General features: G+C 44.0%; 1 protein-coding gene and 1 long non-coding RNA gene across 2 annotated transcripts in view; one reads left to right on the top strand and one right to left on the bottom strand.

The window, feature by feature from the left end:
- The window catches only part of GDA (guanine deaminase), a 75,565-nt gene extending 69,965 nt beyond the window's left edge, over positions 1-5,600 (top strand). Inside the window, exons 12-14 of the mRNA XM_059411863.1 lie at positions 34-164; positions 539-566; positions 1,656-5,600. Of these exons, the coding sequence (XP_059267846.1) occupies positions 34-164; positions 539-566; positions 1,656-1,726 (230 nt within the window). The 3' untranslated portion in view covers positions 1,727-5,600. The remainder of the gene's footprint in view (positions 1-33; positions 165-538; positions 567-1,655) is intronic.
- LOC132024814 (uncharacterized) lies at positions 130-19,329 on the bottom strand. The gene is made up of 4 exons (XR_009406314.1): positions 19,252-19,329; positions 12,798-12,951; positions 6,535-6,615; positions 130-218 (listed from the first exon to the last, which is right to left on the bottom strand). It is a non-coding gene; the product is annotated as an uncharacterized LOC132024814 (long non-coding RNA).
- Positions 19,330-27,937: the final 8,608 nt, after the last annotated feature.

The raw sequence follows: 27,937 nt of genomic DNA, 5'->3' as shown, positions 1-27,937 counted from the left end.
ACTGACTGTTTACTAATTTATTCCACTCTGTAGCCCTGGGGCTGGATAAAGAGATTGGAAACTTTGAAGTGGGGAAGGAATTCGATGCCCTCCTGATCAACCCCAAAGCATCTGACTCTCCCATTGACTTATTTTCCGGGGATCTGGCTGGTGATACATCTGAAGTAAGTAATTTCGTCAAAAGGCATCTTTTTCATGAAGTAGTCAACATATCTTCCCTGGAGGAAAAAAAAAATTAGAAATGGAAACATTTTAAGGGAATACAGGGGAATCTTAAAAGGGAAAGTAGATCCTTTTCAATTTGCCAATGTAATAATAAGAATGATGGTACTAACAAAAACTTGTATTTTGAATATATTTATATATTTGAATCTATTTGACTACAAGAAGTCCATTTCTTTTTCATTAACGCAAGTAGATTTTGCCTCTGAGAAATAAATTTGTATGTCTGCGCTTTATCAATCCCTGTTGACTGTGAATTTACTCTTCTAAATGCACAGAATATTTTTTCTTATTATTACTTCATTTTTCATTTTAGGCTGTAATCCAGAAGTTCCTCTACCTAGGTAGGTGGATATATGTCTCTGTGCTAAATAAAATCTTTCCTGGTCTTTCTTGGGGATGGCCCCCTGCATGTGTGGCCCCATAGGTTAAACTCTATGCATGACCATTTCCTTTATTATTTTAACAATTCCTCAGCATCAAGCCCATTTCAGGGCATTATCTGAAATGCCCATGTTCCTCTGAAAGATAAATCCAAAGCTAAAGAACGGCAGGTTCAGGGAAGAGGCCGTTGGGTCCCTTCCTCCCCATTCACTCTGAACACCCGCCCAGTCCTTCCTACCATGTTCTATTTGTGGTAAGTTTGTGGTGGAGTCCCACCACCCATGTTTGGTGTGTGTGTGTTTTGTTTTATTTTGTTTTAACGTGTTCTCACATTTGATTCTGTTCACTGAGAGAAATAAATAGTATGGAAGATTCTACTTTGCCCCCCCTTGGTCTGGGGAGCTCTGAGTACTGGGTGAACTTGAGAAGAGAGATGGAGGTGCCGTTTCTAGAGCTCTGTTCCTGGAGGCCCTCTGTCTCCCCATGCGGAGGATGATTCTGGCCTGTAAAGATAAGCATTTCCTTTACTGTCAGGGCTGGAAGTGCAAACCACTCCAGCTGACAGGGCTGCCCGCAGAAAGTGAACCCAACTTTCTGTGATTTCTGCCTTCGGTGCAGAATTCAGACCCTAATCCTCCAGTTCGATGGAACCCCGTGTCTTGGTCATGTCCCCTTGTCCAGATTATGAACAGTCCGAGAGGAAAAATATGTAGCTTTTTGTATTTTCCCTCTCAGAAGAGGTATTTGTTTTTAAATCCCTCCCTGTGGCAATTAAAACACCTACTGACATAGGAGCGCCTGGGTGGCTCAGTCCGTTGGGCGTGGGACTTTTGGTTCCAGCTCAGGTCATGATCTCTGGTTGGTCATGGCACTGAGCCCCAGGTCGGGCTCCACACTCAGTGGGGCGTCTGCTTCTCTCCATTCTCTGCCCTTCTCCTCCCCCCACACTCACACACTCTCTCTCTGTCTCAAATCAGTAAATCTTTAAAAAAAAAAATACGTATTGACATAAAAACACTTTATGAATGATTTCTTCATTTTTCTTTCAGGAGATGACCGAAATATTGAGGAGGTTTATGTGGGCGGAAAACAGGTGGTCCCCTTTTCAAGCTCAGTGTAAGACCCTCGGCCTCTACGAATTCTCCTGGGATCACGTGGTTCTGCATCTCCCTGGTGCCCAGGCCGAGTTAGAAAGTCCAAAAATAGTATCTTGTTCTTGGGATGACTCTCTCTTTCTGTGTCTAGTTACAGTACTCACTTGACGAATCGTTTGAAGGGGGTCGTGCTAATTCCCAGCCCTCCGGTTGGGAGGATTCAGAATCTCTCCCTTTTGAGCTGTTTGGATTTACTTTAAGCTCAAATATAAGGGAATATTATTCCTGGTGGGGTTCTTATTGTGAGATTTAAGTCAAATCGATCTCGTATTTGGAAATGGGGAGAGAAAAGGTATTCCTGTAAGGCCAGATATGTTGAGCTAATAAATGTGAAAAATCAGAAAATGGAAAATGAACTAGTAAATATATTTTTATGAGGGAGAAAAAATTAGACTACGAACATGCATTGGAAAATCACTTCAGATTATGATTAAAAATTATGTACTGAGCATATTAATTTCAGAGGAGAACTTGTTGAATTTTAAAATGTGTTTCTAGATTGATCTTGTGTTCTGGAAATTTGCACTTAATGGAATTTGCATTTCAGAGACGTGTTATTGTTGTGCTTTGCCTTCTTTGGGGATGAAATGCCAGAAATTGAATGCCACATGCTTTCTTCATATAGTTCTGTGCTGCAGAGTGTTTGACAGAGGTAGGGTGTTAAAGATTTAAAGACTCTTAGGAATATTATTCATATAACTACAGGGTACAAATAGTGGTATTTTTGTGTACTTTAAAATCACCTTAATGTATAAATGTGTGATGCTATTATTGCTTCAGTGTTATTAGAAAAGAAACAAACTCCATACTCCACTGTTGTGTAGACTGGAGTCTTCATAAACTGGGTCACGTGCTGGGCAGTAAGGAGCTACCAGTACTAAAAGGAATGGTTTCATCGCAATGATGGGGTCTCCCCAAGAGGTATGCCATGGTTGCTGAATATTTCACCCTTAGATCTCAATCTGGTAGAATTTAAAATGAAAGACAAACTCAGTTAAATACATTATTAAAAATCTTTAAACCCTGCTTACTGAAAGCACTGGATTTTTCCATTTTATCCTGTTGCCTTTTTAATTCCTCATAATTTTGGGGACATTCAAATTTTAGGATAATGAAAGTACATGCCCCACTTAAGGTTTATAGTAATAGGACTCACCTACACTAGACATCTAGGAACATTACACAAAACAAAGAGTATTTTTATGCTTCCCAGTACAGTGTACTTTTCCATAACCTATAATTAAAAGCAAATTTTTTAATAAACTCTGAAGAAGTATTGATGTGAACGTCATTTAAATACTACAGTTTTCTCATTTAATTTCAAATACTATGAACCAACACGGAAAAGGAATAGATTTTCTTACTGTATCTTCACACTCACACCTAGGACTCAAGTGTAACTCCTTATAATTTACCTTAGAGTAGAGAATATAATAGGATATATCTATATTATATTAGGTTCTTACAGACCTAAGAACAAAATTCCCCCTCTTGTACTATAAATTTGATCCTCAATTAGTTGTACTAAATCAGCAGTCTGTTTTCCCCGGTGGAAACACTTTTAGATTTGATTGTGTACACACAACATCTAATGATGGAACACAATTTTGGTCTTATTTTCATTTTTTAAAGAATTTCTCTTATTTGAATACAGCTGACACACAACTTGATCTTATTTAAGACACACAAGCAGTTTGTGTTGTGGGATATTAAGTGACTCCGTAAATTTAGCTTCCAGTGGCCAAAAGAACATGGCTCCCTGGTGTCTAACCCACAGGAGTGGACTGAAGAATTTAGATCAGATGTGTAAAATCCTCTCATAGGCAGCAACTACATTACCAGCCTTTGCAAGATCCTACACTTGTACCTTCCTTAAGGAAGTACGTGTCGATGTCCAGCATCAGTTTTCACTTCGAAGAAGGATTCTGTATATAAACAGGTGTGACCTCAGCAGCAAGAAAAGTGGCCATCTACAACCAGTCTGTCAAACATTCCATTTAGCCCCAGGAGTATCTTAAGACCTGACTATCTTTTCTGGTAAAAATAGGATGTGTTGAAATGTTTACGTGTAGTTCGCTCTCCCTGCATCTCTTAGAACTTCTGTGTTTTCGTGGCTCTCAGCGCAGTGGTCCTGAATGTGGCGTAGGCTTTGTGCAATATGGCAGTCTTTGGCCGTACATGTGGTCACAGGCTCTACACCTTGAAATGTTAGCTTGGCCTCATGTGGCTTGACTTACTGAATTGTGGAGAAGCAGTTTTTCAAGCCAACCCTATTTGTCACTTTATGGTCGAATATTTTGCTCCCTGACAGGAAAGAAAGAATGAAGGCTCCTTAGCAGTCCCCTCCCCTCGCTCTGTACTGGTGGAGTCGGGTTTCATGGCGTTTGTTAATGGAATACACTTTAACAGGTAAAAACTGAGTTAATAGTGCTGACAGGCCTGCGTCTGAAAGATATTTTCTACAAGAGAACAGAAAAGGGGGCTGATCGGGTAAGGTGAATTGAATTTCCAAAAGGGAATGAAACATGGGATTACGACTGAGAGGTTGTCCTGGTAATCGTACCCTGAGACTAAGAATCTGCTCCCTTCTTTGGTTCTTTCTCTGATTTCATTGTCGAAGGTGCTAGAATGCAAGAGAATATCTTGGACCTAGCTCCCTTCATGCCAGGAGGAAGTCTTTCTAAGTTACTATTGTGAGCACTGAACCCCACAGAATCTCTTTTTCACTGCCCTGAGAATTCTGCATAGTAAAGGGAGGAAAGTGATTGGAAACTTTCCTGTTACGCTTAGCTGATCTTGAGCCCTGGAGTGTCCCTGTTGGCAACTACAGAGGTAACACAGTGGATGTGAGATCCAGCAATGTATTCTGAACCTTTATTCCCTTCCAGACTCTTCCTATTTTTAAGCTTCTCACCTCAGAACCAGACATATGGAAAGCTTTCAAGGCAAGCTGGAAGGCCTATTGTATCAGGTCTACCTTGGGCGTACATGGAAGATATCTAGACCTCCACTCTTTTGTACCCTAGTGGACATCTTTTCATTGTTGTCCATTTTTTAAGGTTGTTGATGCTGCTGGACACATTCACATGTCTAAAAGGAGCATTCTGAATTTTTAAAAGGTAGACTAAGAAATGTGTCATGGCAATGTCTTGAAATAATTCTCAAATTAAACGGACTGTTACAAATTTTTAAGTTTTTTGTTTTTCTGGGGTTTTTGGTGAGTCTTAGAAGAGATATTTGCAACCTCAGATCTACCCAGCCCCTTTCAGTATGATTTTGGGCCCTGACCCTTTTCAGTCTCTATAAAGAAAGTGTGTAAAGAAGTACACAGACGAACAGACACTACTGGAAAGCCCTAGCATTGGATCCCATGCGTATTTTCACAACCAGCCTCTCCCTTCCCCGCCCACAGTCCCAAAGGTGAGAGATTGAGAGCTGAGGGGTTAGTCTGTAAATCTAGTCCAAATTTACTGAAATGCAAAACTTGGGAGACCAGTGATGGAACGCATGTAAATTTTTTTTTTCAATTACAAGTTTTATTTATTGTTTGTTGTCGGAACTCATGTAAATTCTAAGACAGCTTTCAGCGTCCACGAGGAACAGACACCATGGGGCACTGAGTTGCCCGTTTATTTCCTGTTCAGGAGCCTGTCAGAAAGCATTCTCTATCACAAACCACCTGACATTATATGTCGAACTCCGGACTGCTGCTCTTAAGGACATGTATGTGTGTATTCATGAGAACATTTTTACTCAGTATTTGTGTGATTTGCTTCCCTGTTCATGTGCTGAGTGAGCTCCTTTGTGCTTCAGACAAAAATAAATGAGATTTTGTGTTTACATTTTTTTGTTGTTGTGAGTTCTATCGCTCTGACAGAGGGAGATTAATCTTGCAATGTGTTTCTCCTTTTAACATGAGTTTTTAAAAATAGAATAGAATATGTAGCTGTGGGCCAATGTGTATCTTCCATTTTATGATAGACAACATACATAACTTCTAAAAATTAAGCTATAGAATGTCAGCCATTTAGATTGCTGTTACTTTTGATTTCAGCATAGTTAAATTTCTTATTTTCTAAAGTCACAACAGAGTAAGAAATGCACATTAACGTCAAGAATTGGTTCACAGAGGAGCATCTGGGTGGCTCAGTTGGTTAAGCATCCGCTTTCAGCTCAGGTCATGATCCCGGGGTCCTGAGATGGAGCCCCACATCAGGCCCAGCAGGATTCTGTTTCTCTCTCCCTCTGCCTGCCTGCCTACCGCTCCCCATGCTTGTGCTCTCTCTTTCACTATCAAATAAATAAATAAAATCTAAAAAAAAATACTCAGAATTCTCAGGTGAGTAATCTAAAAAAAAAAGTACACCTAATTTGTAACTGAGCAAAGAGTTCTGTTAATAGTTAATCAACAGGCATGCGCAAATTATTGCATGGTATTAAATTAGTCATTTAAATAAAGTAAGGTTTAGATACAAAAATACTTGTCAGTAGCAAAATAGGACCTGTACTAGGGTGTTTTCAGGACCACATGCATTTAGAGGAAAAGGATCCTTAAGTATTGCCACCAATAAGAGCAGGTTTTGTGTTTTTTTTTTTTTTAATTAATCTTGCTTTAAAATGGGATAAGAGAAAAAAATTAAAGGAGTTAAGGAAAGTATTCTGTTCTTTAAAAAGTGATAGAACATTCTTTTAGAGTATAAATCAACTTTTTCACGAATTCAGACTCATCCCCTCTTAACGATCAAGCCTACCTCCACCATCACTGTAAAATTACCTTAGATCCATCATACTTCTTGGGTTTTTCCCATGCTTCTACGTTGGTTGAGTCTGCATTTTGGGGTGGGAAGAGAGGTTGCTAAAAAAAAATATGGGAAAACCTTTAGTGGGCAATCTTTCCAAGGAAACTCAGAAAAAAACCATTTTTACCTAAACATAAAAAGTGATCAAGAAAATATGAACAGCTGACATGGGGTTTTGGAGGCCCCTTGAGCCCTCCTCGATTGCCTGGACTCTGCCCTTCCTTACAGGGAAGTCAGCAAACATTTGCTCTTCTCTTGTAGAAAGAGAGCTCAAAGTCATAGCAGAAAAATCCAACATACAAGAAATAAAGTCCCTGGAAAGATTTATCATTCAGTTTGATGATAAAAGGTTCTCACAGGGGCACTGGGTGACTCGATGGTTTAAGCCTCTGCCTTCGGCTCAAGTCATGATCTCAGGGTCCTGGGATCGAGCCCCGCATCGGGCTCTCTGCTTGGCAGGGAGCCTGCTCCCCCCCCCCCCCCCCCGCCCCATGCCTGCCTCTCTACCTACTTGTGAACTCTGTCAAATAAGTAAATAAAATCTTTGAAAAAAAAAAAAAAGGTTCTCATATCTGCTTGAAGACTGAAACTTACAGCTTCACTGTGAAATTAATTTCTGTTCTAATTTGGGACGGTCTCCAAATCAGACTTGTGTTTTACTTCTGTCCAACAAAGCCACAGTGCGTACGTGAGTAATTCAAGGAAGAGTTTGACTCTTGTGTTGTAATGGCTCAATTTGCTTCCTGAAGCGTTTGAGAGGCTTTAAGCTGCTTTGGTGGTGGTTTTTGTTTTTTTGTTTTTTGTTTTCCTGCAAAAGTTGATTGCTTTGCCACCTGAACTTGAGAACAAATCGAGGGACGGCTTTGTACTTGGAAAGCACTTTGAAATCTCTACTGAGTCACGGAAACCAAACCCATAGATAAGGAAATGAGAGAATTTTGCTATTTCAAAGGAGAATTTCAGAGGCTCAGAAAAAGCAGTGCGCACACTTCTTTCAAAATTCATGTACATTTTTCTCCAGGCAGAGCTGTGACAGATGAATCAGGCTTGGCCAATTACATATTCTGGATTAATCTATGTAAGCACCACCAACCCTCCAGCATCATGAACATGTCTTGAATGTCTGTATCCAAGTAAAACCACACAGTGATGACTCAGGCATATGGGTGTGAAAGACAAGCTGTGGGGTTTGGGGGGTTTGTGTTTGTTGTTGTGTTCAGCTCGGGGACACTTTTTTCCTTTTTTTTTTTTTAATGCCCAGGACAACTGTGCCCTCTCTCGCAAATGGGATCTTTATTATAACCTATAGGGGGAAAAGAACCCACTATGTATAACTTGTACAAAATTCTCATGTTCCTTATAAAATTACTGCACAGATATAATGAGAGAGAAATCAACATATATGTGCAAGACTTCATTAGTTTGTGGTACTATAGGCCATGTCTCATGGCATGATGGCTTCTAACAGAAATTGCAGATAATAAGTCAAATTGCCCTGAAATGTATGTAGCTGTTCTCCTAGGCCTTTCATGTGTTGGTAAAACTGAATACTGAAGATTAATGAGTTGCTTCTTTTAAAAAAGACAGAAATCCATATCTGTAGGAAGCATAAATAACAGCCTATCAAGGAATGTTTAATTTGCTGATCATGAAGTTGGTACCTTTTAGACCATGTTCATTCAAGTGATGTTTTAGTAAATACACACCACATACCGGGCACATGGCCCAGTGCTGAGGGTTAAAAACAACATCCACCTCTGAGGAACTCAGCCTGGGATGGTAAGTGAGAGATCTGGAGAAGTCAGTGACAGAGGTATGGAGTGCTCAGAGGGGCAAGCTAGGGCGTGTTGGGTATCTGGTGGGCAGGGAAAACAGAGGGCAAAGTCTAGTGGTGAAGGTGTCACAGAGGAAGCAGTGTCTGAGCTGTGAAGAACAGGAACTTTTCTATGTGAAGATTCTCCAAACGGTGTTCCCAAAGGAGCATGTGACATTAGCAACAGCCGTCACCATGAGCTTGGCCTCTAAAAAAAGTAAGATAAGGTTGAGGTGGACTAATCCATTGACCATAAAGGTCACCAGGGGTGAAGGTTTCCAGGCCCTTCATCCTAGAAACTCTGATTCAGTGGGTCTGGACTAGAGCCTCCAAACTCTATTACGAACAAGTACCTTGGTGAGGACAGAAAGCCGCTGTAGTGACAAGGGCCATCCCGGTGAAGACAAGGACCAGATGGGATCAGAGGTGTGAAGAGAGAAGACATGTCAGCCAGTGAGTCCAGAACTAGGAGCCTTGTGTGCAACAAGGGTCCTTGACCTGTTCACTAGGCAGATGTGTGATGAGCTCACAGTACAGACAGACCTGCACCCCAGTGGGTGGGGAGAGAGAGGCCAGCGGCCATGTTCCTTCCACAAGGAGAAACCTGAGAGGATGAACGCTGCCCAGAATCATCCAGATGCCTGCTCCTGACTCTGGGGCTGGAGACCGAGGAGCTCCTGTGCTGCCTGACCTAACCAGAGGCCCCAGGGCTGCTGGGGCTCTCAATGCTCTACCATTTTGTGGGCTACCTCATTGTCCTCCGGGGGCTCATGCTTCTGCCAGCTTTGTTTCTGCCACTTGCAAATCAAAGAGCCGAGACTAACATCCCTCTAATCTCTTTGCCCCTCATATGGCTGAATTCTTCGGGAACAGGTTATAAACTTTCTTCTTAAAGAAAGGACTGAAGGATAAACAAAGAAACAATCACTTCACAAGCAATCTGGCCATGTCCACAGCCCAAGCCTGCTCAGAGGCTCTCTCTCCTCCACATCCATAGGGGCCCCCTGGGGCCTGAACCTCCACATCCATAGGGGCCCCCTGGGGCCTGAACCCTCCGGGACCCCAGACCAGCTCCACTCAGGGTTCTCTAGCTCTGCTCCAATAAAGGAACTCGGGACAAGTCGCTCCTGGCAGAGTCCTAGGTGGGATACCAGGAGAGTCAGATGCTGCTTAAAGAAGTAAATGGCAGCAAGTGTAGCCAAAACAAGAACCTGTTCCCTCTCCCAAAGGGACTTCACAGAGTGGAGGAAAATTGGGGGACGACCTTGGGAGTCAGGGCTAAAGATGGTACAGTCACATGATGAAAGTGGCCTGGCTCAAGTTCCCAGTGGAGCACCCCTGATCGAGAAATCCACGGATGTAAAGGAGAACACTGGTCCCACTGAAGATTCAACAGCTGTTAACACACAGCTGTTCTGACACTGAAATCCAGGGCTGTGAGTTAATACCTTTGTTGAGGCCTTTCAGGGCTCTGCCCCTACCCAGCTGGACTGACCAAAAAACCGGGTGGGAAGCTTCCCGGGGAGGGAGACCCCTGTGACCTTGGGAGACAGGGTCAGGCATCCTTGCTGCCAAAGGAAACTTGAACTCAGGAGAGTGAGCCTCACCCCTGGGTGTGGGGCCAGGAGTCTCTACTGCTGTGTGCCCTGTCATTATGCACTGCCCTTCTCCTGGGTGGAGAATGGGTAATGACATGGCACTGATTTGACCTCCCCAGCGTCCCACAACTTTAGGTCAGGTCTGGAGTGCTCGGAGCTCACGGCTGGACTCCCCTGGAAGCAATCAGTGTTTTCCACGAGTGCAAATGGCAGTGGACAAAGAAGATCACTTTCTGTTTGTGCAGGAAGCAGGCGTACATCAGAGAGCACGCTCTAACAGAGCCTGACCTCCAGCCCCCTGATGGCCTCTTCTGTCCGCCAGGCACCTACGTGGGTCAGTGGTGGCCCACAGGATACTGGCAACCAGAAACAGAGCTGTGGTCCCTTTGGAGTCATGGAGGGCCTGACCAAGGCCATGTGCCATCTCCCCAGCCAGCCCTGGGGTGATGCTCAGTGCCCCGGTGGAGAAATGCTTGGGTCAGGCCTGAGTGTCCTTGGGTCTCTCTCAGACTCTGGTCTAAGCTGCCGTGATTTTTGTTCCCAAAAAGAACCAACCCACCTTAAGGCGAGAAAAAAGCTAGTAAGAGATTCTCTGCTCAGTTTGAAGGATACTAAAAACTCCACGAGAGCCTGCTGGAGCCACAGAGGCAGCCGGGAGGAGGCCAGTCCTCTGAATCACCCACGCCGAGTCCAGCAGCAGTCAGTGAATATCCCAACAGGTAGCATCTTCTCCGGAGGACAGGGTAGACCTTGTCCAAAAAGAACAGAAAAGCCTGACTTCAAGGACAGACAAAACCACTTGAAAATGCATCAAAATCCCATCGCCCCCTAGTGGCTGATGGCAACAACATTTTAGGAGCAACTCAGAAGAACATAGAACAACTTTTGAGGGAGATGATGGATGCTCTGGCTGAAAACACTCATTTTCAGGGAAGCCCAAAACTTTCCCAAGTAGGAAAGCTCCGAGAAGGGGCGGTGCAGGAACTGCAGGGGCAGAAACAAATGTCTGAGGAGGAAGCAAGGGGGTATGGGGCGAGCACTGGTCAAATACTCAAAACTGCACTGAAGATGGTAAGTTTGCCTGTTCTTTCCAGAAAACATTACATGATGGCAACTTGACAATAGACAGAATAAATCACTTGGTCTGTGAAGCAGAAGTTGATGTGAAGAAACTCATTGATGCTGTTAACTGAAAAGACTTGAAAGAGAAAAACAAGGACATATTGAAGAATTACGTGAAGAAAGCCAATGGAATAAGGAGTCCAGAAATCAAAGAAAAAGTCAGCAGTCTGGGCAAGTATGTTTACAGGGTAAACATTCACACCTCGGAAGTGAGATTCAAGTGCTTCCGCTAAGCCTTGAAATACTGCCTCAACTGCCTCAAGAATGTAACACAACTTGACAGAAAACCAGTTGAGGAGGGAATAACCGCTGGAGAGAGGAGAAACTGTGAAAACATCAGCCACTGCCCTCAGAAGTGCGCCCCCTACTGGCAGATGGCAGAAGTCTCGGAGAAAAGACTGGAAAGAACCACGTCCTGCCGGCAGAGATGGTTGGTGGGCAGCTCTGTCCATGAGATTTAAAAGCTCAATGACCTAGCAAAGAACATGGTCCAAAAAGACACAAACTGGCTGAAGCTGAGTTTAGATTCCAACTCTTTCTCTCATGACTCCCTGCGATTCTGCATGCAGCCAAGGGCAGGGGCCCCGTGTCAGAGAATCTCCTGGATCATCAGGTCCCCAAGGAAGCATTGAGGCCAGGATCTGGGTCACCTGTGGGTTTGGTCAGATTGCAACAGGTGAAATAAAAAGTCCACTGAACATCTGCAATCACCTGATTGCACCTGAATATCTCTTTAGGAATAACTCTGATTCCTCTCTTTTCAAGTTTGACTGAAGTTATTTAATTAGTGTTACATTTGTTCTTATTGCCAAAGGCAGTGTTTTACAAATAAAGATAGTTTTAGGGACGCCTGGGTGGCTCAGTAGGTTAGGTGTCCAACTCTTGATTTTGGCTCAGGTCATATCTCGGGGTCATGGGATCGGCCCTATACCAGGTTCCACACTGGGGCATGGAGTCTGCTTGGGATCCTCTCTCTCCATCTGTCCCTCCCCGCCAAAACTCCCTCTCTCTCTTAAAGTAACAACACCCCCAATATAGATGGTTTTATTATAATTCTTATGACTACATTATTTCCACTTCAATTCTGTCTCCTCTAAGATAGTATAAGTACTTTATTTTGATTGAAATAAAAAGTCCACTACACTAACCCCAAATTGAGAGAGGTTTGACCTGACTGGATGAAGATGTTTAAAACAATAAAGATAATGTGTATATGCTGTGAGTTTTTATCAGAAACCTAAGAAGTTACTAAATATTTATATCAATGTTTTAAATACAATGCCAAAAAACCCTCAAATAACCACACTCCCAGCTAAACATAGGAATATTTTTATTAGTTTTATCCTAAATTCATGTTACTTTGGAGGAGTTGATATTTTGCAAGTACTTGTTCCTTTTGTGATGCTTTTTTAGCCCTAATTATCCTGTTAAGGATATTCTTTGCTGTTTAAACATCTCAAATTTTATGCAGTCAAAAAGGGTTTCATTTGTGGGGGGAAAAAAAGGCATGTGCTCTCTTGAGAGCAGGCAGCCAATGCTGAACAGTCTATCCTAAAAGGGTTAGGGTCATTTCTACACACAGGATGCCTTCCTAGGACACCCCATCCCCCACCATCACAGATTATTAGTCCTTGTACTTGATCCAACCTAGGCCAACCCAATGCTGTTTTCCTGGAATTAGAATTCAGGACCCAAATAAACTTACCACTGGGTTATACGGCAGAATCCTTAATGACAGTTGTAGTCAGAGGCCGAGGGTGTGTTTCCCTCTGGGCTTGGCTCTTACAACCCGTGGGTGTGCCAGATGTGTAAGCAGATTCAGCCAGCAGAGAAAAATAGGACCCCAGGGCGGGCCTGTGCTGAGAAGCAGAGAAGAGAAGCTGTGTTGGATCTCTGGTAATTTTTTTTTTTTTTGGCCCCAATTAAGACCCCCAAGGGAGCACCTGGGTGGCTCAGTCGGTTGAGCATCTGCCTTCAGCTCAGGTCATGATCCTGGGGTCCTGGGACTGAGCCCTGTGTTGGGCTGCTTGCTCAGTGGGGAGTCTGCTTCTCCCTCTGCCTCTGGTCCCCCTCCTTATGCGTGCATGCACGCGCACGCTCTCCCTCTCTCACAAATAAATAAAATCTAAAAAAAAAAAAAAAAAGACTCCCAAAAGATCTGTATGTGCTTTCCTTGTTGCAGGTCCCAAAAGATTTATTGTATTAAATCCTCTACACCCTTTTTCCTCTTTTTTTTTTGGAATCCTACAACTCTTACATAAAGACTTATATGCCATTAAATGCAACATTGTCATTCTTTGTTATCGCCCCCGCAAATGCAGCTGAACTTGAGCTGGAAAAGGGTTCAGGTGTGGACAAAGAGGTAAGAGGTCCCTCAGGAGGCTCAGAAGGTATTTCAGGTATGCAGATGCCAAGACAGAACAAAAACAAAGACGAGGAGGAAAAGACAGACAACCCTGTCCCAACTGCTAGGGTTCAAGTGTTTTCCTAATAATCACACTTGTGACCACAGAAAACAAAAAATGACCAGGCCTCAACGGAGAAGTTAACCATTCATGAATCCTTATTCAAAACAAAACAAAACAAAACAAAACAACCCATACCATGGGAATTTAAGGGCCACATGTTTCTGGGCCAGTTCTCAGTAAGGGTGCCCATGAAGAGTCCCCAACAGCAACCAGTTGGGACCCCTTCTCACTCCTGAGAGCTTTCCCTGTATCCTCGCTTAATAACACTCCATCGCTTTGAGGCAGGCATGGGGGTCCATCTTCTGCCATTCTGACCGTCACACAAGTTAGAGTTAGGATTCTTCTCTGGTGAGGTGAAACACAGACCGTCCGCTGGTTTGGCTACCGGATGAAATTCTTTACGTTTGCACTTCCCACCTGTGAAATTAATCCTTTGCATTTAAATAGCTGCCATGTCCTGCGGGCTTCTCAGCTACACACTGGACAGGAGAGAATGTCTCTTAGCTTCTAGGAGGAGGGGACATGTGAGTCATACAGGACTCTGCAGTCCTTGGAGGGGTGACACAAATACCCCAGAGGGAGGACACCCCAACAGGGTGCACCCCCCATTCTGTGAATAGGAACAGAATTCCCCGACTTCTTCTCTTACTTTTCTTTAAAAGATGAGAAGTAAACTAAGGTTGATGTAATGAGAGGCATCCTTATTTTATACCACACACTGTCCAACTGATTCATCCTGAAGCCACTCAATCTTCACAGGAACCTAACGGGAAGGGACCATCATTGTCTTACTTTCACAACAGAGGCTGAGGCCCCCAAAATTAAATAACAGGGTTGGATTCAAGGCCTGGTAAAGGATGCTGGTGGGATAACTGGCAAACTCTGAATAATGTCTGCAGATTAGGTCAGGGGTCTGCAAACTGTCTTTCGGAAGGGCCAGAGAGTAGGCATTTGGGGCTCTGTGAGCCAGCAAGGAGAGCCGCTCAGAAGTCTCTGTCACAACTACTCAACTCCGTCTCTGCAGCACTAAAATTAGAACGTCAGTAAATTTCACTTGTTAGGTTGTTCTCAATTATTTAAAAGCATCGGTAGCTACAACTGATCAAGGGGAAAAAGGGGTTCTCGGAGACGGCTGACCAACCAGCACGGGAATTCAGGCCTCAAAGCCCTTCCAGGTTCTTCTTTCCCACCCCATTTCCCCCACGTGGGCCACAAGCACCAAGTATGCAGAAGTAGAAGGGCAGAAATCTCCCTCCCTGCTTGCGCTCGGGGCTCAGACCTCCGGAGAGCAGCCTTCTCTGAACCCACCGGTGTTAAGTAAACCTCCCATCCTCCAAGGTCTCTGAGGGCCATTTGGTTCTTCCTCCAGGATCCAGTCCAGGTTGCATAACACTCGGCTCCCTGAGCAGGTAACCCAACTGCACTAGCCCAGGGTTGCCACTGCTTTGGGGCCACGGCCGTGTGGTGACGCAACGAGCGTCGTAAAGGAGTAGGCGCGCCGGGGCTGATTTCCGGCAGTCTCCCGTCTGGTCGCCAGCGACCAGACCCGCCCCGCTGTTCCCACCCGGACTCAAAGGAGGCCTGGCTTCTGAGGACTTGGTCTCCACATTGGATTCTGGTAAGGCCTGGGACCCCAGGACCAGTCAGCGATGCCCCCACCCGTCAGGGTGGAGGGGGAAACTGACTGCTTCCCAGAGACCTCTTAGAGGTGTCGCAGGTAGTGCCTCCCAGGGAGGGCGGAGGTCCCTCAGGTCAAGAACCTCCCCCCCCTCCCAAAAGGGGGACAGGAAGGAATTTCCAAAAGGAATGCCACAGGTCAGGGCCTCCCAGGGCGGGAGGAGCTGTAATAACTCCTGGAGTGAATGCGGGAACGAATGTGCAGTTTGACCTGGCTTGTCAGGCGGACTGACTCTGTGGCTCCCCGGGCGGACACCTTTAGGGTCCCCAGAAGCCTAAGGAGTCCGAGTGGGCCCTAACTTGTTTCAGTGGTGATCTCATAAGGTCTAAGGCGAGCCCCTGGGGCTCCAGTCTAGAGTTTATACGGACTTGCTAACGGTAGGAGGCACCCATGTGTCCTCTGGGAGGGCGGACCGGCGGGCATCTGACTGGCCTGTCCTTTGGAGAGGCGCCCAGCCTTTGTCTTGTCTGCGCCAACGGCACAGGGTTGACGAGAGGGCCCCTGCTCACCATGGGTGGAAGCTCTTTAAAACCTACAGTCTTAGACTGTATGCTCGAAAATTTTAAGAAGGCTTTCTCAGGAGACTATGGGATCAAAACGTGTCCTGGAGAATTGGGCATATTATGTGAACTGGAATATTATATTATGGAATATTATATCACCTATTATGTGAACTGGCCACCTTTGGGGTTGACTGGTCCTCTGAGGGTGCCCGGAGACCCCCCCCCCTTTACAGAATTATGGTTGGGACTCCCAGACACCCTGACCAATTCCCATGTATTGAATCCTGGCTTCAGGTAGCCCATACTCTGCCCCCATGGGTCCAATTCTGTGCTAGTAGGAAGGACCAAAGTAATGCAGGCCGCATCCAGGGTGGTGCAGAACTGGGAGACGGGGCATGGGGAGGCAGAAGAGACGAGGTGCTGCCAGAGGGCAGAGGAAGGGTTCCCGGTTCAGGAGCTCATCAGTTCCTAGACGGTGAAGGGAAGAACCATCCTCCATGCCTCAGGCAACACGGTTCCTCCCTTCACTGTCTAGGAGTGAGAAGAGCGCCCCCTGGACTTGACACCACCCACTCCAGATTTCCCCACCTGTCTCAGGTGAAAACTGATCGTGGGGAGGATCCAGGTAGAACATAATTCAGTGTGCAGGTTTGTCGGTTTAATTAAGATAGACGTGTCTTTGCAGTTATCAGCAGTAAATGTGAAACTTATCCTGTCAAATGTTTCTGAAGGTCAAATAACCTCGTGTTATCTCTGTTGGAATTTGTTAGCAAAAGGATGACTACCCTGGTGGTAAGTGGTCTTGAAGTTTTCTTGGGTAATTGAAATAGCTTTCAAAGTCTTTGGTAAACTGAAACTTTAAAGTCTTGCTTGGAGGATAAATGGGAATTGAATTCATTGGACATTTAGGTCTTTCCCAAATAGGATAAAGTGCTAAATCATTAATTACTGGACATAGATTTGTGATTTGAATTCCTACTGCAAAGAAACTAAGGATATTGGGGGTACCTTGGTGGCTCAGTCGTTAAGCGTCTGCCTTCAGCTCAGGTCATGATCCTGGGGTCCTGGGATCGAACCCTGTAGCAGGCTCCCTGCTCAGCGAGAGGCCTGCTTCTCTCTCTCCCACTCCCCCTGTTCCCTCTCTGACTGGCTGTCTCTGTCAAATAAAATCTTAAAAGAAAAAAGAAACTAAGGATATTTAAATCTGTTGGTAAACATGTTTTGTGCCTAACCAATTCACAGATTTGCCATCTAAAGAATTCTGGTGTAACAATTTATAGTTGGTTACTCCTTAGTCTTCACTGGAGATAAAGGTCTCTAAGTTAGAGTGTAAAATTCTGCTAAGACTGATAGGAAAGAAGGGAACCAACTCTGTACATGGAAAAGTAGGAGATATGTAAGAAAAATGAGGAATGGGAATGTATTTTTGATGAAGGTAAAAGAAGGTAATTTTGTCCTAAATGAGATGTTTGTTTGGAAACAAATGGTTTGGGACAAAATCTGAATGCAAAGGAAAGTTGTAGAGGGTTTATGGAGGGAAAACTTTGGAATGGAATTTTAGATGTAGTCAGGACGGACCAAGCTTGAAATGAATGGATTTTAAAGTGCACTGGGATAAGATTGAAAGTTTGCTTTCTCTCAGTTCAAAAAGAAAGTATTCTCCAATTGTTGGTCTGCTCTTGGTAAGAAAATGCAAGTAGTTGTTTTCTCTCTGCCTGCCTAGAAAAAACAGTTTCTCTGTCTTTAAAGTTTATTAGGTCTTTCACATCCCTAATCTTTTTTAGGTGCTTTAAAACTTTCTAAGGTTTTAACAAACTTTCCCAAGATTTAAATCCTGAAAAAAGTCTTGTCGACTAATTAGGCTTGCTTGGTTAGTTTATAACCTCCTGGTTCTGGCTGTTGAGTGTTACGTATCACAGAATAACTGAGTTTCCTTGTCAATTGTATCCGAGTGGAATCCCCTGTCAGATCATTAACAATGTTCATTTCTGAGTTTTTTGTCATTTATAATTGTTCTTAATGTCTTGCAAAATGAATTTCATCTTTCAAGGAGGTTAATATAAAGGACTTTTAGGACAATGCAGTTACCCAGTATCTTTAAGATCAGAACTGAAATGAATAAAGAACTTCTAGAACTAAGTAAAAGCTGCATTCAGACTGAACAAGAATCAGTGATGGGGACTGAATGAACTAAAAAGGCAATTGTAGTTTTGTGATCCTTGTTCGAAAAACACTGCTGGTTCTTTAATGTTCGCTCTTCCTGGTTAAGGAAACTTAAGATTTCTATGACTTACAGAAACATGATAAAATAATCATTTGCAAGCAAATTAAAGCATTCAGCTTTTCTACCTGCACTCTCTGAAACTCAAAAGTCTTGGTAAGTAGTCCTTCTTCCATGGCAGTCCTAGTCATTTGCATAAGTTCATTAAGAATCTGTTCTCCATGTAACAGGACACCATTGGAAACACTGGTTATTTTACCAAGGCTTTGACTGGAATGTTATATATGAGAGAGACATCATAGACTCAGATAGGACCAAACAGCTTCAAGGAATGGACAGCTATATGAACAGTTTTATGAAACAGTGTTCTGAAGCTTGGAGCCGTAAAGCCCCTTGGAAATGCTGGCCTGATACCTTGCTTACAGAGCTCCCAGCAGCCTCACCAGGTAAGTAAAGAATGTCACTTCCTGGCGGGTGCAGGAACCTCAGGATACTTTGGGGGACCTTGTGAAGAGGAATCTGCCCAAATCTTACAGGTATTGCAGGCATGTCTGATGGCAAGTACTTGGCCTGGTTTCTGCCTTGGAGAGGCTACTAAAAGTTTAACCTAGAGATCCTTATAAAAGTTCTAGCAAAGCAGATTCTAAAAGATCTATATGATCACTCACTATTCTTGCTGAGCTTATGTAAATAATTAGGTCAATTTTGTTAAAACTGGACTTGTTTTTCATTTTTTAAAAGAAGATTTTATTTATTTATTTGACAGAGATCACAAGTAGGTAGAGAGAGAGAGGAGGAAGCAGGCTCCCTGCCAAGCAGAGAGCCTGATGTGGGACTTGATCCCAGGATCCCGAGATATGACCTGAGCCAAAGGCAGAGGCTTAATCCACTGAGCCACCAAGGTGTCCCTGGACTTGTTTTTCAAATAAATAAGTCCTAATTTGGCTATCTCTGGAAATGAGGGTTATCTTAGAAAAATTACCTTTAAATAACCCACCTTTGTGGATGTTAAATTCTAGATTTGATTCTTTCTTTATTTTTTAAAGATTTTATTTATTTATTTGACAGAGAGATTATAAGTAGGCAGAGAGGCAGGCAGAGAGAGCAGGGGTGGGGGAGAAGCAGGCTCCCCACTGAACAGAGCCCAGTGTGGGGCTTGATCCCAGGGTCCTGGGACCCTGGATCCCAGGACCCAGGATCCCAGGATCACCTGAGCCAAAGGCAGAGGCTTAATCCATTGAGCCACCCAGGTGCCCCTAGATTTGATTCTTCAAATGTTTGTTGTTTACCTGAGCTAGACAACTTGAGGTAAACTTCAGGGAAGTTGCACAATAGCTCATTTAGACAATCTTCTTGCTTGTTATTCTGTGGGGATAATAACAGAATCCCATGAGCACATAATTATTTAAACAACTGGAAAATGGGATTAATTCCCCAACAACTGTATAACTCAACTAGCATTTTGAGCAATTCTGTGTGTTTGGAATGATGAAACCATTCCCTAAAAGCCAGAGCATGCCCCACTCCATAGGGTTAACTACAGACTTGTAGAGATAATGGATGGCCCCACTTTCTCTGTGGTTGGATTGGATGATGCACTTGGGGATGCCCTTATCTCCTGAGATAAGTTTTCTCCCACTCGCCAGTGATCCTTTGTAATTAGATCATCGCTTTAACCTCAAAGAGGTCTTCTTAATGGTATTAAATTTTTTAGTCATATTTATCCTAGAAGCCACTTCTATTAAGGTACAATTGCAAGCAAAGGCTTTAGTTAAGCTCTACAACAGTGCTTCTGGTAAAAGGATGCTCAAAGCTCACTGTGGGACAGTCCCTGAGTATAATGACTTCACATGAGGTCCAGGTTTGTCTTAGAAACCAAAGGCCATCATGGATGATGGAGGCTGGCTTATTAAATACCAGGCTATGCTTGCAGATACACCTGAAGTAATACCTAAAACCTGTCAGACTTGAAACCCAGCTACCCTTATGGCTGGACCTGAACGTCATACTTCTGTACAGCATGACTGTTGGAGGTCACTGATACTGTTTATTCTAGTCAATGGGATTTAAAAGGCTCCATGCAGGCCACCGCCCATGATAAGCAGGCTTAGAGGAGATCTCGAACAGATTGGAAGCTTAGAAGTGTCCCAACAACTACAAACCCTGGGGAAAACTCTAAGGCGCATCTCCTGAGAAGTTTAGAAACCAAAACCCAAAACCACAGTGGACAGGTCCCTACACTGTTGTTCTGACCACGCCTACTGCCCTCAAGGTCTCAGGTGTCAACCATTGGGTCCCCCACTCTAGAGTAAAGAAGGGTCACCAGTTGGACGAATTACGCCAGTGGAAAGCCCAACCAAACCCAAGGACCCGCCCCAGCTGACCTTCGGTGAGACCCATCGACAGATGGACATCTGTTTGCTATGGTCTCTGGCAATCTTCGGCGCGATATCCCTCACCTCAGGAGTTGGACTTTACGCCGCTGCCCCTTCTGACTGGACTTTCTCCCAGAAACTTGGTATTGCTTATTGGGCAACCTTGGGAACCTTAAGGTGGATTGCTAAGTTCACAGAAAGCACTGGTACCAGACAAGCTGCTGCCCAGATACTAGCCTTGCAGGGCTATCAGCCCATAGTAGATGATAATGATGGCCCTCTAAACTAGGTGTTTAAAGGGAGCATTGAAGAGGAATGATAAGGAAAAAACTGTACTCTTAAGATGGCCGGCCAAACCAGCACGTGAATTCCAGTCCCTGTCTCAGAGCCCTTCTGGGTTCTTCTTTCCTATTCCGTTTCCCACATGCACCAAAATCACCAAGTAGGTGGAAGTAGAAGGGTATAAAGTACCCTCCCTGCTTGTGCTCAGGGCTCAGAACTTTGGAGAACAACCTCCTCTCAACCCCCTACCACCACCCCCCCCCCCCCCCCCCCCCCCCATATTAAATAAACCTCCAAAGTCTCCCAGTGCCTCTTGGTTCTTCTGTCAGGATTCAGTCCAGGTTCCGTTACACAATAGGCCTTACAATGTGGTGGAGATGATCTGGCCCTCAGGATCATGACCTGAAAATACACTTAAAAGTATTCAGAGATAAAGTGTCATCGTGTTTCCAACTTGTCTTCACCAGATGGCTCTCCTGCCTTTGCTTGCATACCTCCACTGATGAGGAACTCATTTTAAGCAGCTCAATTTCATTCTATGATCACATAGATGAATTTGAAGGGGATGTATCGGGTTGAAAGAAATTATGGTTTTCTGTGGCTTAAATGCTAAGATAAATATAATTATTTCATAGTGAAATGAAACTGGCCCTCTGGCCCAAGATGGAAAATGGGCATTTTGAGAACAAGAGGTGAGAGAGATTGCAAGCTGTCCCAGGAGGTGGATATAATGTTTACCGAATTCACCACCTAGTGGCCAAAGCTTGAATAAACTGCTCTGGGCAACAACCAGGGTCTCCCACCAAAAAGTCAAGATGCAGAGAGAGAAAAAGACCAAATTAATTTTACATTGACACCCCGCAGGACACAATTGCACAATTTTCATAAAAGACTGAAACAATACAGTAAAATATGGGAGAGTATTTTTCTAGCAGCAAGCTGGACATATTCTTTTCCTTTGCAAACACTGAATAATCTCTTAGGTCAAACCCAGACTCGATAATAGACCAGACATAAAGAAAACCGTATTTTCAATGCAAATAGATGTCATTTACTCACCATCCTTAGTGAAGACAGTTTCACAAGGGAGAACATGAAACAAAGTTAGAAAATCTCAAATGAGGCTTGCTCAATTCAGTCACCTCAGTTCTTAGAAGATAAAAGGCAAAGATGTGTCCATCAGAAAGGAATCATGCATGTGGAAATACTTCACAATGACAAATTTCCATGGGTATGTTAAATGTGGCTTAAGAAGTGAGAATGCAATGCAAACTGTCTTACATATTCACCAAATACGAAATTCAACAACACTGCTTGTGGTTTGGTCAATTATTTTCAGTTTCTGCAGATACATGCATGAGTCAAATACGGCTTACTCTAGCTTATGCAAACCAATTACCAAATAGCAGGCACCATGTCCTCTGCCAGGATTAGACAGTCCAGTAAAATCATTAGCAGGGAAATTGGGACGTTGGTGTTGTCATAGTCCGATGAAGAATGTCAAGTCTTAGAAATCTTGAATCTCAGCTTTGGAAGGGCATTCAGTCTGGCCAGCTGGCTGATACATGAATCCCTTCTTTAAAATCTCCAGCAATGAATATTCAACCTCCTTTAAGCCTGGGGACTGATAGGGAGCTCAAGGCTATGTTCCAAAGCTCTTTCCATTCTCAGACCACAATGTAAGAAGTCTGGCTAAAAAGACCTATTAAAGAGACCATGTGGAGTGACCGTATGGAGAAGGCACGTGGAGATGAAAAAGGTCTGAGGTTGTATGGAGACAGAGACTCAGCTTTTCCAGCATCTCAACTGAGTCTGGCCTTCCAGTCATCTCTGGGTGATGTAACATACGGACGCAAACTACCTTGGCTCTTCTAGCCCAGCTGAGCCTCCAGAAGACCACAGCCCCAGAGATCATAATGTGGAGTGCGAGAATGGCCCAGCTGGCCCCAGGAATCCATGGACCCATGAGAGGAAATCATACAATGGTTATTTTAAAGCACTCAACTTAGGGATTTTTTTTTTCCTAGTCCAATAGTTAGACTTAAATGGTTGGAGCATTATGTACAGTGTTATGGCAGTTACTAATTTTTAAAAAAGATTTTAACTTATTTATTATAGAAAGAGTAAGAGCATGAGCTGGGGGAGGATCAGAGGGAGAGGTACAAGCAGACTCCACACAGAATGTAGAGCCTGACCCGGGGCCCCATCCCCATCCCATGACCCTGAGATCATGGCCTGAGCTGAAAGCAAGAGTCGGATGCTTAAATGACTGAGCCACCCAGGCGCCCCAGCAGTTTTCAATTTATCACCTCTTCATTTCAAATTCATGGTTTGTTACCTTATCTATGAAAAAGTGACCCGGTCCCTTTAAATGTTCTTCCTTTTTCTGGCACCATGTTAAGCTTCATCCTTAGAGGGTGCTGGAAAGACAGTCCAAGAGGAAGGTTCCAGGGGGCTCTGCACTAGGTTGGGGAGAGCAACTCCTTTCCAGTGCTCGGATGATTGCTAGAGGCCTGTGGGACAAAGCTGTCTTCACACTTTGGCACCATATATATTAAATACATACATAGAAGTTATAAAATATATATTCAATATATATATTTAATATTTTCTTCAAGGGGGGACGATTGAAGGGAAGAGAGGTTGGTTATGGAATTGTACCTCTCTACTGTTTGAACTCCTGGTTGGCAACAGTGAATTCCCTATGATGTAGCCTTCAAACTGACCCACAATTTGCCTTTGACACTGACACACATGCCTGTAGGTTTTTGTTTTGATGATCATATATAAGCTATTCACCAGGAGAACAAATAATCCACATCCTCTCACACATGCATAACCCTCCGTAGCTAGTAGCAAAACAGTAGAGAGAGTATGGAGTCAAACTTGACAATGCTGCTGAGACACTGTTCCTTGGAAAGGAGGATCAGCTAGGGTAGCTGGGCCAACATTCTTTCAGCCAACCTAGGTAGACCACAGTTAAAAGGGTTTGATACTCGGGGCGTCTGGGTGGCTCAGTGGGTTAAGCCTCTGCCTTCGGCTTGGGTCGTGATCCCAGAGTCCTGGGATCGAGCCCCACATCGGGCTCCCTGCTCAGCAGGGAGCCTGCTTCCTCCTCCTCCTCCTCCTCCTCTCTCTCTCTCTCTGTGATCTCTATCTGTCAAATAAAAAAAAAATCTTAAAAAAAAGGGTTTGATACTCAGTTGTCTAGGTTGAGGGTGATTTGTTACTGCCCTTTGAATAAAATAATTTAGCTGGTAATGAATGTGATTAATGTCCTGTCTCAGAAATGACTGACATGGGTGCCTGGGTGGCTCAGTCAGATAAGCCTCTGCTTTTGGCTCAGGTCATGATCCCGGGGTCCTGGGATGGAGCCCCACATCAGGCTTGCTGCTCAGTGGAGAACCTGCTTCTCCCTCTCCCTCTGCCTGCTGCTCTGCCTACTTGTGCTCTGTCAAATAAATAAATGAAATTAAAAAAAAAAAAAGAAATGACCGACACAATCACAGTGCTAAATAATGATGGGAAGAAGGCATAATTGGAAAGTATGTTAGTGGTCAAAAATGCAAACTAGAGCCCATCTGATATTTTATTCAAATGAGATATAACCCAGTGCCCAACCCAGAAAGTGAATAAGGCATATTAAATTGATTTGCCTCTGCAAATTCTAAAGTATATGACTGGATGTGTACATATCCAGAGAGTCATTAACAGTGCGACTCAATCCAATTACATGAATTTTATAGGCATCTTGCTGTGACAGTAATTGAAAACAATGTCAACTATTTTGCTTTTTCAAATTGCTGTATCTTCAGGTCAATAAAAATGTTTTCACATTTGCTAATTAATTGATCTTTTTCTTATCCATCAAAAGAAGAGTTTGATACATATCCTATCTACTTGCTATAATGGAAATTGTTCATTACATTTTGCAGACTGATCATCTTGGAAACAATTTGTCTTTCAGGGGAAAAAAAATGTGATCTTTGTTTTAAGACTTAGAGGACAGATCTGGACTAGCCTGGAGACATAGAAATCTATAGCTTCTGGGTGGGAAAGAGGCCATGGCATTTGTATTGATCAGGTTTCTTGATTGTAAACAACAGAATGACCCCAACTAATTGAAGGATAGCTGACAAATTCATCACAGAGGCTGTAGGATCAGCCTTAGAAATTAGGCATGATCCAATGTGAAGCTTACTGGCTGGAACCACAGCAAAGATAGGCTACAGGAATCGTGTGCTCAGGGCTCTGTGCCTGTTCAAACTTTCAGGGGACACTGCCAGTGTGACCACCAGGGCCATCAGAGAACATGGCCTTGCGGAACGATTCAAATTGCCATTCCACTTTGGTTCCTGGCCATCTGATGATCCAGCGGGCATCCTGGGCCCCTTGATTCCCTGAAACAGGAAGACCCCATCCAGACATTCCTCAGGGATGGGGTGGGGTACCACATTCAATGGACACCTCACAGAGTAGGGTATTCCTGAAAATTAAAAAAGTGGTGGGTCAGAGGACAGTCAGGATAAAGATAACAACTGTTTACAATGTTCATCCCTGGGGTGCAGGCAGATTCTGAATTGTAGGTTCCATGACAGTTCGTCTCATGTCCCAGATCAACACTCGGGTTCCTCACATCCTGTCTGCACTCGTCCCATTTTCTCGTCCCAGTGCTCCTGATTCATGAGTGGGGGATGCTCCCCACTGCCATCCCTTCCCCCTCCCAAGTCTGAGAGCCAGGCATGGCTGGTGTTTGAAGAAGGAAGCCCAGGATGGGAGGAGAAGGAGGCAGAAGGCCATCTGCAGAGGACACTTTTTGTTCTCACGGTCAAGGCTGTAGCAGGCGTGCTGTGGGTTCTGATACCCACGGTTAGAAATCTGGATGCAGAGATGAGCTCTGTATATTGGACTGTTAGCCCAGAGCCTGCCGACAAGAACCCCGAATCCTTACACAGCCAATTGCTTTAAATATAGTGCAAACAAGTATATTTTTAGGATCTAGAGCCTTCCAGGTATGCATATCTCAGGGAACTGCACCCAGCAACAACAAGCCATGTGCAAGATAGACCCCATAGGCTCTACAAGACCCCAAATTGCTGCTGCCCTCCAGGACTCTGAATCAGAGCCTCCCACCTTACAGCTGAATGGCATTGCCTAGACACACAGCCCCTTCTCCTGAGTTCCCTGGCCTTAGTACCCTTGTGGGCGGCCCCTCCCCCCCGAAGTATCTGGAAGATCTCCTGCAGAGAGGGACGTCCTTTCTCAAGCAAGCCCATCCTACCACTGCCTGAGAAGCATGCTGTACCATACTGCCATCTCCTGGTCCTGTTTTTTCCTGTATCAGCCCTAAAATTCTCCAGTGCACCATGGCACCTTGCCTTATCTCTTTATTTTCTTTCCATTAACATAATGTATTATTTGTTTCAGGGCTACAGGTTTGTGATTCATCAGTCTTACACAATTCACAGCGCGCACCATAGCACGTACCCTCCTGAACGGCCCATCAGCCAGTCACCCCATCCCTCCCACCCCGACTCCCCAGCAACCCTCAATTTGTTTTCTGAGATGAAGGGTATTAGGGAGGACATGTATTGCATGGGGCACTGGGTGTGGTACACAATCTTGCAACACTGAAAAAATAAAATTAAATTTAAAAAGAGTCTCTTATGGTTTGTCTCCCTCTCTGGTTTCATCTTATTTTTCCTTCCCTTTCCCTATGATCCTCTGTCTTGTTTCTCAAACTCCTCATGTCAGTGAGATCATGTGATAAATGTCTTTCTCTGATTGACTTATTTTGCTTAGCATAATACCCTCTAGTTCCATCCACATTGTTGCACATGTCAAGATTTCGGGGCTTTTTGTTTGTTTCCTTATTTGATGTGCCTTATCTTGTCCATTATTCAGAACTTAGGATCAGGACTAAATTTCAGCCGGACCAAGGGTTAAACAGGCTTCTGTCAACAAACCTGAAACATAACCATCTGAAATAAATAGGGTGACCTTCTGTCTTGGTTTGTCAGGACTGTTGGTTTTCTGGGATGTTGAACAATCAGTGCTGAAACTGGAAAAGTCCTCAGTAACCATGGTGAGTTGATTACCTTAGGCATAGCTGTTTCTGTGGGGAAGTACAGTCTTTACTCTAAACAATTGATTTCAAGTCAACTCAGGGATTAAGATCTCTGGAGACATCCTGTTGGAAAGTATTTGACCCACCTGCTCAGTGGGATTTGGCTTGTAAGTCCGCAGATGTAGGGATGTTAATATGATTTTCTGACGGCTTCACTGGACTCCTAATGTTCAGGAACATTTTATATAGACTACACCTAGGATACCGAAGATATTAAGAGAATATGTGTCTTGGCTGAGTCAAAGAAATATTTTATAGTGGCCCACGAAAAGAGCCAAGCCATGGCTAGAATTTTTCTTTAGAGATTTCTTGTTAAACATTTGAGAATTTCTGGTTCATGGTCAAAATTCACTCCAAACAGACCGGTGAGACCATGCTGGCCAGGAGCCCAGTTGGCAGGGCAGCTGCCCTTGGAATCTTGTGGGAACTGTTGTCACCAACAACATTTCAAGGTCAGCTCTGCAGATGGGTAAGGCTCAGGGTTGGGAAAATTACGGACATTAATGAAACAAAACTCGAAGTCTTTTGAGTCCTGCAAGTCAGTTTGGGTGAAGCTCTCTACTTTCAGCAATTCCTGAATCTATTTTCTTGGGACCCAGAAAAACAAACAAACAAACAAAAACCTTTTGTAGGGGTGGCATGAACCTGTTCTTTAAACTCCTTTCCCAATACATTTTTAATAGAACATCATTTGGACCTGTGAAAAGCCCACTTAGCATGATGTTTGTGTTCACTTGGGAATCTCCCTAAAAACATAGCCTGAGAGAAGAACTTGAATGTAGGTAGTTTTTTGAAAGGTGGTCCCACAGGCAGGAGTGAAGGACCCAAGAGTGTGAGTGAGAGAGAGAGAAAGAAAAGCCAGTAAAAAGGTGTACTATCAAGGTTACGGCCATGAGCTCATTCCTGCTGAGAACACTGAAAAGTATAGCTTCTGTGGATCAGCAATTTGGGAAGAGCTTGGCTTGGCAGTTCTGGATTGTGGGTCTTTCATAAGGTTGCCAGTAGACCTTACCTTGAAGCATAGTCATCCAAGGGCTGGAGGATTCTTCTCTAAGGGGACTGACTCACTCTCAAGTGGCAAGGTAGCCTCAGCTCCCTTCATACAGCCCTCACAGCACGGCAGCTGGCTTCCCCAAATCAAGTGATCCAAAAGGCCAAGATGGAATGGGCGTTGCATTTCATTATGTCGCC

Source organism: Mustela nigripes, chromosome 9 (assembly GCF_022355385.1).
Source record: "Mustela nigripes isolate SB6536 chromosome 9, MUSNIG.SB6536, whole genome shotgun sequence".
Taxonomy (NCBI): Eukaryota; Metazoa; Chordata; class Mammalia; order Carnivora; family Mustelidae; genus Mustela; species Mustela nigripes.
Note: the sequence above shows the minus strand (reverse complement) of the source record. Positions and strands in the feature narration are given on the sequence as shown.